Source organism: Nuphar pumila, chromosome 16, assembly GCF_984573655.1.
Source record: "Nuphar pumila chromosome 16, dmNupPumi1.hap1.1, whole genome shotgun sequence".
Taxonomy (NCBI): Eukaryota; Viridiplantae; Streptophyta; class Magnoliopsida; order Nymphaeales; family Nymphaeaceae; genus Nuphar; species Nuphar pumila.
In genome coordinates this window covers 62,618,679-62,632,202 of record NC_143264.1, presented here as the reverse complement: position 1 = coordinate 62,632,202, position 13,524 = coordinate 62,618,679, and the positions used below count along the sequence as shown (strand labels likewise).

Below are 13,524 nucleotides of genomic sequence, written 5' to 3'. Positions count from 1 at the left end.
TTTGCAGTTTACGCAACGGAGCCCGTTCGCGCCCCGCGAACTAAACCGACAATCACCTACGTTCGTAGACGGCTTCATTCTCGCAATACTCTAAGGTAGGAGAAGTTGCACAAGGACTTAAATAATTAAATCAAGCTTAAATAATTGATAATCGAAAGGACTTAATGATATATTTATATACTTATATGTATATAAGTACACTTTTAAATCAAGGACGCGGTTTCGCGATCCTTGTCCTTTGCTTTCGCATTTCAGTTTGTCGTCGCGCTTTGCGCCCAGGCTTTTTACTTTCGTATTTACTGCTTATTGTCTTTTAATTCAAGGACACGGTTTCGCGGTCCTTGTCCTTTGCTTACGCACTTTCTGTTTTTGTTGTCGCCCAGGCTTTTGCTTTCATAGTTACTAATTACTGTCTTTTAATTCAAGGACGCGGTTTCGCGATCCTTGTCCCTTGCTTTCGCAGTTCCTGTTTGCCGTCGCGCTTCGCGCCCAGGCACTTCCTTTTCGCATTATTATCTTTGGTTTCTTTTCCTTGCCATAGACTCAGAGTATTCGAGAGGAATACCTATTCCTCTTTTCACCCGATACGTTTTGGGAAAACCCTTGATCTGGAGCAAGACCAAGTTGTTGGGTGATAGGTTCTTTTGTGAAACCCATTTACCAAAACCAGTGTCGTGACTTACATAGCACCCAGACACTGCGTCATCGGATGTCAGATTCGAGAAAATCACATGCCTTATGTTGGCAAGATTGTGTTGGTTTCGAAAGGTTTGATATGTTAAAATAGATTTTAAAAAACATTATATCTTTGCGAAACACACTCCCAAGGCTCCTATTAAGGACCTGTATCCCTTTTCTCGTAAGCGTACTTCTAAAACATGCGAGACATGTTAGTACTACGACGATTGGATGAGAGAGTCTTATGACCTCGATTAATGCTTAGTGCAGGTTGTTGAAAACACATATAAGAGTGGGATCGCCTTCATAGGCAAGATGCTCGTTTCGGTCTAATGGACCAGAGCATGAAGAATGAGGCAACGGCTAAGAAACCCCGTCGCGCTCAATTCAACCTTGCTTCGTCAAGAGAGAGGACGAAGGGTACCAACTCCGATGGACAGTCCATTTATGGCTTTCAAAAAGGGCAAAAGACCCGTTTTCCCCAGTCATCGGAGGATAGGGGGAGGGATAGGGGCTACATAAGTTAGCCTAACACTTCTGCAGAAGTTGGATGCATCCCTATCAGGCTTTGGGGACTTACTCTCTCGACCATCGGTCGTCTCCATAGGGATAGGATTCAGTCAGACAACCGAGGTATATTAAAATACTTAACATAATGAACACTCGGCTTGGACTCGACTGTTTCGACTCACGTGCCATGTATGTACCCGCATGGTCGGTTATCAAGTAATAACTAAATTGAGCATGCACACCTTTTTCAGTTTGTTGTACTTGGCTTATTCCTCCAGTCTATCTGTTTAGTTCGCTCGTTACTACCTGCTGTATAAATTATCTATGCCTAATTTAGTTCTTTCTGTCTTTGTATACTCCTGCTAGTTTTTCACAAAACTAACCCATCTCATGGGTACAGGTGACGATTAGGTGCATCAGGCGATGGCGCGACTGCGAGATGATTTAAGGATCCACTGTTTCTGCACGTAGTGCTTCTCCTGGACATTTTTGGTTTTTGATACGGTTTTCCCTTGAGGAAACCCAAATTTTGTACAAACTTGATACTCTCTTCAAATAGCAGATCGTCCATGGTAAATCTTTGTTTTCTCGCTAACGTGCCTAAGGTTGTCAAACCCGTCCTTTTTCTTTTAAAAGAAATCGTTTCCGCTGATTTAGAAATAAACTCTGTAAAGAAAAGGAATTTTCCAACTATTTCCAGGAATTTATAAGGTTCAAAATTTTGGGGCGTTACAGTTGGACTGAGTCCAACGACTCTATTGAGTACCTCATTATCTCCCTCCCTCATACTGTGTATATATAGGGGTACAGCCCCTCTTGTAATGTATGTAAATTGCTTCTTAAGCATTGCTTTCTCCTTGTTCAATAAAAGAATATTTTTATTCCTTTTTGTTTCCTTTTATACTTTTCTTAAGGGTTATGCTTAAATGTCTTGTTAAGACAAGATTTCGAATCTCAGCTCGTGTTTGAAAGATCATCATCTCATTTCATGGTATCAGAGCCGCGAAAGTATTAGACCTTGAAGAAAAGTTGTCTCAGTTTCCGTGCCCGTTTGCAAAAGTGTTTGCCACTTGAAGAGAAGTGTTTTATCACTTCATTGAGAAAGATTTCACATCTTGTTGTATTGTATCTCTTTCTTTTTCTCACTTCTCTTCTTGTTTCTCTTCTATCCTTATTATTTCTCTATCCTTGTAATCGATGGATGACAATGATAAAGTCACCATCATGCCTATGAAATTGAGCGATACAAACTATGTAGCATGGGCTTCAATCATGAAGCACCATATATGAAAAAAAGGCCTATGGGAAGTTGTGGATGGTTCCGATTCGGAACCTAAGCTATCTCATACTAAAAAGGAGAGAGATAAAGAGGTTCTTCTGTCGGAAGAAGAGAAAATCAAGGCTCTAGCCTCTTACGAGAAAAAATGAAAATAGTGGAGAATATCTCATGCAAAGATAATGTCATGGATTATCAATAGCGTTGACATTAAAAAATGCTCAAGTCTTGCCAAGTTTGATCATGCCGATAAGGTATTTTGTGATGGTAATATTTTTACTCCCGTATTTTGTCACAAGTCTAAGTATCTCTCTCTCTCTCTCGCTTAGTGGGATATGGTGAGCAATTGGAATCATTGACTCGAAGCATGAAGCCGAACTTAAAGTGACAGCCATTATGAGACAAAGTCACAATAATTACACGCAAAGTAAGGGGAGAAGGCGACATCCAAATCTTCAATCCAAATCCCAATATTCATATCAAACGTGAACACATTGATATATGCTCCGAGCACCCAAAAGCTACATTGTAAATGGTCATATTCTAAGTCAAAATCTTAGGGAAATAAAAGAACTTCAAGTTGTAGGACAATCCTGCAATCCCTACCTACTTCACATTCATAAAGTATCGACTAATTTATTCTCCTAGAGGATATTTATTATCTCAGACTAAATTTGCATTTGACATTGTTTCCAGGTTTGGTATTACTGAAAATAAGAAAGTAGACACTCAAGAAGTTGTAATTGTTAAAATGAAGATTGATGATAAAGAACTTCTTGCCGAACCTACTCCTTACAGACAGCTTGTCGGGGCACTTTCATATCTATCCATTACCAGACTAGATATAGCACATGTTGTTTACACAGCAAGTCAGTTTCAACATGCTCCTACTTCTGTTCATACGGGAGCAGTCATGCGTATTATTATATATATCCAGTCCTCTCTTTCACAAGGACTTTTCTTGTTTTATTCCTCTCTTGATTTACTTGCATATACTGATGTCGATTGGAGAGGTGATCCCAATAACAGACACTCAACCACTGGTTTTTGTGTCTTTTTAGGTGAATCATTAATCTCGTGGAGGTGCAAAAAGCAACAAAAGGTATCTCTATCATCCACCGAAGTTGAATACAGAGCCATGACAACCACGACCATGGAAGTAGTTTGGCTCTGACGACTACTTGTTGACATAGGAGTTGAAACAACAAAAGCTTCACAGATGTGCTTTGACAACAAAAGTGCGATCTACATTGCAAGTAACAGAACATCCCACGAACGCACCAAACACATCGAAATAGATTGTCACTACGTCAGAGAGGAATAATTACATGGGGCAATTGATCTGTCATATGTTACTTCAGAATATCAATTACCATACTTCTTTACAAAGCCTCTCGATGCTCCCCGATTTCACTTTCTCTTAGACAAACTTTCGCTCATTGTACCGTAAGTTTGAGGGGGAGTGTTAAAATGTAAACTTATAAATATATATATATATATATTATTATATTATTATATATATAATAATTTTTCTTTTTTTGTATTTTTTTTTGTTTTTCGTATTTTGTCATCTAGTTCAATTTAAACTAGAATGACATAACTAGTCAAATCTTAGTTAAGACTTGACTAGCAATAGAGTCGTTGGACTCTAGTCTAACGGCTCTATTTAGAGTCATTGGACTGAGTCCAACGACTCTATTGAGTCCCTCATTATCTCCCTCTCTCATATTGTGTATATATAGGGGTACAGCCCCTCTTGTAATGTATGTAAAATGCTTCTTAAGCATTGCTTTCTCCTTGTTCAATAAAAGAATATTTTTATTCCTTTTTGTTTCCTTTTATACCCTTCTTAAGGGTTATGCTTAAATGTCTTGTTAAGACATCATTTCGAATCTCAGTTCTTGTTTGGAAGATCATCATCTCATTTCAAATACATATGTACTCAAATTGCTAAACTAACTTATACATGTATGTAGTCGTAAATAATTTCCTGTTTTAAAGTGATGAAATTTGAAAGCACACAATCTAATATGTACACCTACATTCTTCCAACATTACTTGAGTTAGTGGGGGAACCCTTGGGTTTTCTGAAAATTGGAAGGAATTTAAGCCTGAAAAGAGTTCCCCCTTCTTACATTGGAAGCAAGCATGAAATTGTCAAACCTAAGGTCAAGCTGGCTACTGGATCTAAGGATTAATAGATATGATGCACCAAGACTATGGAAAGATCACTAAACCATTTTCTACATAATTCTACAGAAGCCCCTTACAAAATCATTTTCCGCTATGTAACAGAAGCCAAACCACCAATGAAGCACTACAACAAGAGAAGGGCAATCAAATTGCAAGGACAAACCCTGTTGCCTTTAGTCACATAATTGGCAACAGTGCATGTGTGGGCGTCTTGTAGGATATATAAGGGCTAGCAGTGGCGAGCTGCCACATGTAAGCAGAAGGACAATCAGCACAGAGCAATTTAAAAGACACATTTGGTGTGGATTATATTTATATATATAAGGGCTTCACTGCCACCAATAATCATTAGAAGTATATTTGAATTAAAAAACACTGGTTAGGTGCATTTTGGGGCAAGAGTAGCCTTTAAATGTATAGCGGGTCTATAAAGCAACTGACAGCCTGATTTTAAGATGCACATCAATTTCGTCCCATAACTTTCCAAGATAGATGACCGGGTGACTATCCTACCAAGTTTGAAAGAGAACCCAATACTGTCTGTTGCCACATGTCAGTATATGGCAAATTTTGCCTGAAATCTCCTTACAATTTAGGTGATAGATGTTGACTGTAACATCAATTATGTTAATGTAATAATAGATAACATTCTTATTCAAAAGAATCAAGTCTAAAAGGTTTACCTCTTGGAGAAGCTTAGATCCTTTCGAGCTCTTGTCTTTAAGCACCTTGATAGCAACATCAAAATGATAAAGCTTACCCCGATACACAGATCCCAGCGTTCCTTCCCCTATTCTTTGATTCAGGTTGAATCCATTTGTTGCATCAAACAACTCACTGTGTGAGAACTTGGGGAAACTCTGAATCATCCTAAAAGCCCCTGACATCCCCACTTCTTTGGCTGCTCTTATGCCTTCATCTCTTTCTTCTTGCAATTTCAACTTGTCTTTCTCCATTTCAATGAGAGAAAGTTGTGTCTCCTGCAGCTTACAGAGCATTTCATTGAAGTCTCGGGTCAAGTCAGCAATTTGAGTCTCAAATAATGCTTTCTCCATGGATGCATTTTGCAAATCTGCCATCAGTTTTCCTATTTTGAGTCTTTCTTTTGCCAGTTCAAACTCCTTTTCTTTCTGTTGCCTCTGTTCTTTTGCAAGGGTGATTTCAACCAGTTTTGCCTGTAAAAATGGGAATAAACTAATCACAAACAAAAGAAGGGCAGCAAAAGTTTGCAAAATTATATGCCAGTTCTTCATGCTCATCTAAAAAACAAGAAATGAGAATGTTTGAAAGAAATCTGCCTTTGAAAATAAAGGTTAGAAACTTAGAACCCTCATCATCAAAAAATAAATTTTTGGAAAGAGAGAGAGAATCCTCCAAGGAGAAAATTCTCCTTCTCCAGCCCATCTAGAGAGGGCTGAAGAAGTGGGGGGCGTCACCTCCCTCCCACTCTATTTAAGATAAAAAAAAAAAGAGAAAAGAAAGAAAAGAGAGAGAAGAGATAGGAGAGGAAAAGACAGGAAGAAGAAGAAGGAGATCGGCGGATCTCGAGCCATCCGACGTTTTCATCATCAAATCCTTTTGTTCTTTTCAATTCACGTAAAAATATGGGTCTCCTCTCTTGAATCGAGTGAGGTATTGAATATAGATGGGTTTTCCATGAATGATTTTGATGAAAAATCATGGGAAAAAAATAAATCTAGATATTTACTCTAACATGGGTTTTATACTCCTCTTTTTCAGAAATTATTTTGGAGATAATACCTATATTCGTGTTAGTAATTGAGAATCCCTAAATCGGGATAGATTTGCCATGTTGGAGACATGCGCAAATTTGGCCTAGATTTAATGCATACAGGATCTTGGAATCTGGATGCAATGATGCACATATGCATAAATTTTTGTTAATGAATTGGGTGGCACCTGCATGCATAATTAAAATTTTTGCATGAGCATCGTTAATGCCTTATGGATCTATATAAATCTGAGCATGCTTATTGTATTGAGTGAGATTATGCATATGAATGCATATCCATGCATACATAGCTGATTGTAAGTATGCACATTCATGCACACGTGAGATGTGAAACCTTGTATGCTTGTATGCAGGCACTCCTAAATGAAAGTTCACAAGGTACGACTGTATACATACAGTGATGAATCTGAATAGGCATGCACACGTGTCATACAAATCCTTTTTCTGTTGATCTGGCATATGTGAATGCTAAACCTGTTTTTCACTATAACTAAGTTATTATATTTTTTTATCATTGTTTGGACCGTCAGTCTAGCCGAGTTGTGCTTGGCTGGGCAAGATCGGTCTCTGCTTAGCCCAGCCAGACGGCTAGGCAAAAGGGGCTGGCATAGCAGCACGTGCTAGGTGCAGACAGGCTATACCAGGCCCAGCCGATAGGCTGGGAAGGTGTGTCTTACAAAAAAAAAATCTTTTGATTTTTGTATGCTGAGCTGACTGGCAGCCCAGCCGAGTGGCACTCGGCTGGCTGCCAGGCCCTGGCAGGGAACCCACAGGTCGGTTTGGGCCTGTGTGGTGACTGCTAGGCCCAGCCGACTCAGTCAGCTGGGCAAAAGCAAGCCCCAGCGGACCCACTATTGGCTGGGCTGGGTGCTTTCAAAAAAAAAATGGTTGAGTTTTAGCCAACTCAGTTGGCTGGACTGAATTGAGATAGTTCAGTCCCAGCCAACTGGGTTTGGCTGGGTTGGTTCCTGTTCAGCAGAACACAGACCCAGCTAAGTCGGCTGGGCAATGTTAAAAAAAAAAGAATATAATATTCAATCATGTATGCAAACTTCCAGATTTGGTTCAGCGTATGTAATTTGGTTTCAATACATGCTAAGAATGAAACTTTTCACATGATTTGGCTGGTTATGATATGCATACGCAATATGTCATTTCAAGTTTGTTTCTAGTGCATGTGCCTATATAAAATGAATGTGTGCAGCTATGTGATTAAATGTCCAAATTGGTTATTAGCACTGGACTTGGTTTATGTATGCAAAAGAATGGCATTTCATAGGTTGACACTTTGTATAGCATGCTAAATTCCATTATTATTGCATGTTTGCTTTCATAGGCATGGGCACTGACATTGTGTGAACCTGCTTGCTTAAGTATTCACGTGTGTTTTGTGAAGTGAATTATGAATAAAAACATGCATTTGATATGAACATGTGAATTAAATGAAGGCATACCTGCGACATTAGTAATGTGAACTGATGCACATGCATATGAGTATTATTATTTCATGCACATGTTAAATTGACATATATGAATGTGCATTTGGAAGTATGTTGACATCATTGCATATATTGCATATTGTTATGTTTTTTGTATATGATGCATCGATGATCAAAATGGGTCATCGTAGGCCTAATCAGCCTTAAGCTTGGAGTGTTTTTTCTTAATTCATTTTAATGCATCGCAAAAGTCACATTTATATTGTTTCACTGTATTGCAATATTCTATGTTTTTCTGCAGGTTGTGGTCCCATGATGGATCTCACATGGAGATATGTGAGCTTGTGTATTGATTTTTGCATGTTGAATTACAAATTACTGAATTTGTCACTAAAAATAAGATAAAGAAAAAGAACAGTATAATATACGTTTTGAGATATCTCGTCGTTAGAATGTTGTAATGAGATATGCGAAAAAACAAAGAGTGTTATAAGAACTTACAATGTCCACCAATGGACAAACAAAAGAGATGACACCCAAATCCACAAAGGGACAACACAACATAAAAATATAAATGTCTCTTATTGAAAGGAGAGAGAGCTCTCAAGAGTGAAGAATACAAGAAGGGTTCACCCCTATTTATACAAAAAGAAAGAGAGTGAGAGGTGGCCTTATGGCCTTAAAAGAAGAGCCACAAAGGGGGCTCCCCATGGAGTCGTTGGGAGCCCCCAATGATCACAAATGTGACCGTTGGGAGCCCCATCGACTCAATGGTGGAGCCTTTATGTAGGTAAAAAAATAAAATAAAAAAAGAAAAAGAAAGTGCAAAAAATAAATACAAAAAAGGAAAAATAACAAGTACCCCTATCAGGTACTTGTGAAATGACTCAAATACCCCTATTGGGTATATTAGACTATATAAATATATATATATATTACATGTATTTTAACACCCTCCCTCAAGCTTTACGGGGATATAACCGAAAGCTTGTTAAGGAGAAACATAAAACGAGGAGCGGCAAGGGCTTTAGTGAAGAAGTCCGCCAACTGGTACTCGGATGTGACGTAAGGTAGTGCTACGGTTCCTCTTAGGTATTCATCACGCACGTAAAGGCAGTCCATCTCGATGTGCTTAGTACGCTCAAGGAAGGTGTGATTGCTTGCGATATAGATTGTGCTTTTGTTGTCACAACACATCTTCGAAGGAGTAGAGATGACAATACCCATAGCACGATATTCCGCTTCTACTGAGAACAATGATACTTTGTGTTGCTTCTTGCATCTCCAAGAAATCATAGAGTCGCCTAAGAAAACACAAAAACCCGTAGTTGAGACTCTGTCATTGGGATTTCCTCCCCAATCAGCATCAATATAAGCAATAAAATCAAGTGATGAAGAGGAGGAAAGAAAAACTCCCTTAGTTATGGTGTTTTTGATATATCTGACGATCCTTAAGACTGCACTCATGTGCACAGTTGTAGGTTCATGTTGAAACTGACTGACTGAATGGACGGCATGAGCTATGTCTGGCCGAATGATGGATAAGTCAGTAATAGACCCAACAAGTTGACGGTAGGGAGTAGGATCCTCGAGGAGTGTTTCATCTTCCAACCTTATCTTTGCATTGATGACTTCAGGGGTTTCTGTCTTCTTATCATCGGAGATACCAGACTTGGAACAAATGTCAGCAACAAGTTTCATCTGAGAGAGAATGTACCCTCAAAGAGAGTACGCTACTTCAATTCCTAAAAAATATCTTAAGAAACCAAGGTCAGACATGTCAAAAAAAAATTTAAAACTTTCTTAATATCATTATTTCCTTGTTCATCACTTCCAGTGATGATCATATCATCAACATAAAGTAGTAGAATAACTACTGAAGACCCTGCACTTTTCACAAACAAAGCAGTGTTAGTATAGTATGAACGAAAATTCAAACTTGTCATTACATTGCTAAATCTATCATGCCAAGCCTTTGGGGCTTGCTTTAAACCATATAATGCCTTTTTAAGTTTGAGAATTTTATTTTTACCAATATATACTCCTGGTGGAGGATCCATTTAAACCTCTTCATTTAATTCGCCATTTAGGAATGCATTCTTAACATCTAATTGATAGATAGGGCATTTTTTAACTGACGCAACAGCAATAAGAGTCCTAACACTAGTCATCCTAGATACCGGTGTGAAAGTTTCTTCATAGTCTATACTGTATTCTTGAGCGTATCATTTTGCTACTAATCGGGCTTTATAGCGTTCTAATGAACCATCACTTTTAGTTTTAATTTTGAAGACCCATCTACATCCAATCGATCTCTTTCCAGTGGGTAATGAAGTTATTTCCCAAGTTTTTGCCTTTTCAAGGGCACTAAGTTCTAAGTTCATGGCTTCAACCCATTGGGGAATGTTTTTGGCTTCATTATAATGTGACGGTCCATAAAATGAGAGTAACACAATTAGACACGCTCTATACCTTGGAGTTAGAGACTCATAGAAAACAAACCTATTAGGACGATTGGAGATTCGGCCTAATCTCCTTAAAGAGGTTTATGTTGAAACCTTGAGAGTATTTTTCTAAGGCACTCTTTTGAGCTTGTTGACCACGCCTAAGATAGGTTTGGATTGGTCTATCACTTTCATTTTCAACATTGTTAAGAGGAATATCCTCTAGATCATTCAACAAATCATTAGAGATTTCCTCTTCTTGAGGAGTCTCATCTTCTTGAGAGAGAAGATCAAATAAGAAAGCATATTCACTTTCGTCAATATCTTTAGTTTTCATAAAATCATTTTCATTTTCCAAAAAGGTTAGAACTTTAGATACATAGAGTTTGTTATTTTTAAGGTCAAAACATCTAAAACCCTTTTGATTTTCTCCATATCCTAAGAAAATACATTCAATAGCTTTAGGAGATAATTTGTCTCTTTTATGTGTAAGGACAAAACATTTACACCCAAAAATTCTTAATCTATTGAAATTGGGTGTTCTTTCAAATAGTTTTTCATATGGAGATGTATTTTGTAAGGATGAAGATATCATTCTATTTATCAAGTAAGTTGAAGTTAAGGTGGCTTCGGCCCAAAAAAAAATTGGAATTTCTTTGGAGATAAGTGTCCTATTGGTTTCCAAGATGTGTCTATGCTTTCTTTCGGCTAAACCATTTTGTTGAGGAGTCCTAGGACACGATCTTTGATGACAAATTTCATTTATTTCTAAATAATTTTGAAATTCATTTGATAGATACTCTCCACCCGAATCGGATCTAAGAGTGGAGATATTACTTGAAAATTGATTTTTGACTATCATATGAAATTTCTTGAAGAAGTCAAAGACTTCGGATTTTAAATTGAGAAAGTAGATCCACACATATCTAGTGTAGTCATCAATGAAAGTATCATAATAGGAGTATCCTCCTTTAGACATGAACGGAGAAGGGCCCCAAACGTCCGAATGGACTAACTCAAAATGTCTTTTTGACACAAAAGTTCGATTTGGAAAAAGAGTGGATTTCATTTTGCCAAAAATACAATTCTTGCAAACAAAATGTTTCTCATTACAAAATTTATTTCCAAAAGGAAAGGATTTGAGAAACTTGGATGTCCAAGTCTTTGATGCCAAGTTTCAATATTTTTATCTTGGACATGGTTACAAAAAGAGTTAGTGGGAAGTTTCAAGTTGCTCATGTAATAGAGATCTCCCCTTCTATGGCCTTGCCCAATCTGCTTCCCGGATCAGAGATCCTATATAGAGCAATCCTTAGTTGAAAAGGAGATTTCACATCCATAATCACATATTTGAACAACAGAGAGGAGAATTAAATTAAGTTGAGGTACCACTCTTACGTTTGGCACAAAGAAATCTTTGGAAAAATTTAAAGTTCCAAAACTTTTTACTTGTAAAGATGTACCATCGGTAGTTGAAATATAGGAGTTTTTAGAGTTATTACACAAATCGAAAAGCCCATTTTCAAAAGGGGTCATATGAAAAGAAGCTCCAGAATCAAGGATCTAAGAAGACATACCTGGAGGAGAGGAAGAAGCTATGGCGACACCCGATGTTGATGGTGACTTGAGTAGAATTTGTAATGCTTCCGATAGTTGAGCAAGAGAAAAAGACTCCTTCTGTTTGATAGTTTCTTCCTTCTTTTGAGTAGCTTCTTCAACGAAGGCAACCTTATTCTTAAGTGCTTCATTCAACTTAGAGCAATTAGGTCTTATATAACCTGGTTCTTGGCAATGATGGCAAATGGCTTTTCTATAGTTGTCATTATAGTTATTTTGCCTCCCAAAGTGTGGAGGCTTTCACATGGTTGTCGGGTTTAGACACGGCCAAAACGTCATCTCCTCCTTTAATCATGCCAAGAGTTTTTTCTTGGCATATTTCGGCTATGGCATCTTCCAAGGGAAGAGGCTTAGATCTATGAAGAAGGGAAGATCTAACTTGTTCATATTCAAGCCTAAGCTCATGTAGAAATTGGAAAAAGTGTTCTTTTTCCATTTTTTCTCTTCTTAGTTTCACATCTACACTAGAAACCCACTTTGGTTCTAGTAAAGATAGCTCATCCCATAAGGGTCCAAGAGTGCTAAAGTAATCCCTTACACTCATTTCTCCTTGCTTGATAGTCCGGATTTTTTCTTGGAGGAAGAATTGACGAGCAAAGTCTTTTTGAGTAAACATACCTTTCATAAAAAACCATGCTTCATTAGCCATCCAAAATTTAGCAATGTTGGCGCAAATTTTGAGCTCCACATTGTTCATGAACCACGCAAGAATCTTTGCATGCTTACTTTCCCAATCTTTCACTTTAGATTGGTGATCTTCAATGGCCTTCATGTGGGCATTTCCTTCTAAGAGCTTTTTCTTGATCACCATCCATCTTGGTGAGTTGGAGTTGTGGTTCCGGAATGGTGCCCATAACGTATCCCCAAAGTTTTTTACCCTTGAGGTTGTTCTCCATGGCGGCGGCCCACATCATATAGTTGGAGCCATTAAGCTTGAAGGAGAGATTAATCTTTTGTTCCCCTTCCATTTAATCTCTCACAAGAAGACAAACAAAGAGAGATACAAAATAAACAATATATAACTACTTAACTAGCTATATTAAGAATCAAGAGCATACACAAGGCTCTGAAACCATGTAATGAGATATGCGGAAAAACAAAGGGTGCTATAAGCACTTACAATGTCCACCAATGGACAAACAAAAGAGATGACACCCACATCCACAAAGGGACAACACAACATAAAAATATAAATGTCTCTTATTGAAAAGAGAGAGAGCTCTCAAGAGTGAAGCATACAAGAGGGGTTCACCCCTATTTATACAAAAAGAAAGAGTGAGGGGTGGCCTTTGAAAAGAAGTCATCATTATCCTCATTATGTATATGTCTGACCCGATCCATTTATGTAATGGATCGGGTCCAGACCCAGTTCATATAAAATGTAAATTAACACTCTATTAAGGAGTATTTTCGTACCCTAGTGTTTTACACACTTATTATTAATAGAATGAAAGGGCAGTCAAGATCGACTGAACCCACTTTTCTCTGGAATCTCTTTCTCTATCTCTCTCTCTCCCCTCTCTCCGTCGATGATAGGGTTTCTTTCTTTCATGGTTTCAAGGAAAAAGAGGCCAAGGGAGAAATAACTATGGAGGTCGTGGCATACTTCCAACA

The 13,524-nt window shown here is 38.0% G+C and overlaps 1 protein-coding gene across 3 annotated transcripts in view; it reads right to left on the bottom strand.

Annotated features, from left to right (window-relative positions):
* The window catches only part of LOC149813343 (U-box domain-containing protein 33-like), an 88,704-nt gene that overhangs the window by 28,844 nt on the left and 46,336 nt on the right, over nt 1–13,524 (bottom strand). For all 3 annotated transcript variants that reach the window (XM_089992133.1, XM_089992134.1, XM_089992135.1), the window contains one exon: nt 5,341–5,832. In XM_089992133.1, coding sequence (XP_089848259.1) covers nt 5,341–5,832 — 492 coding nt within the window. The remainder of the gene's footprint in view (nt 1–5,340; nt 5,833–13,524) is intronic.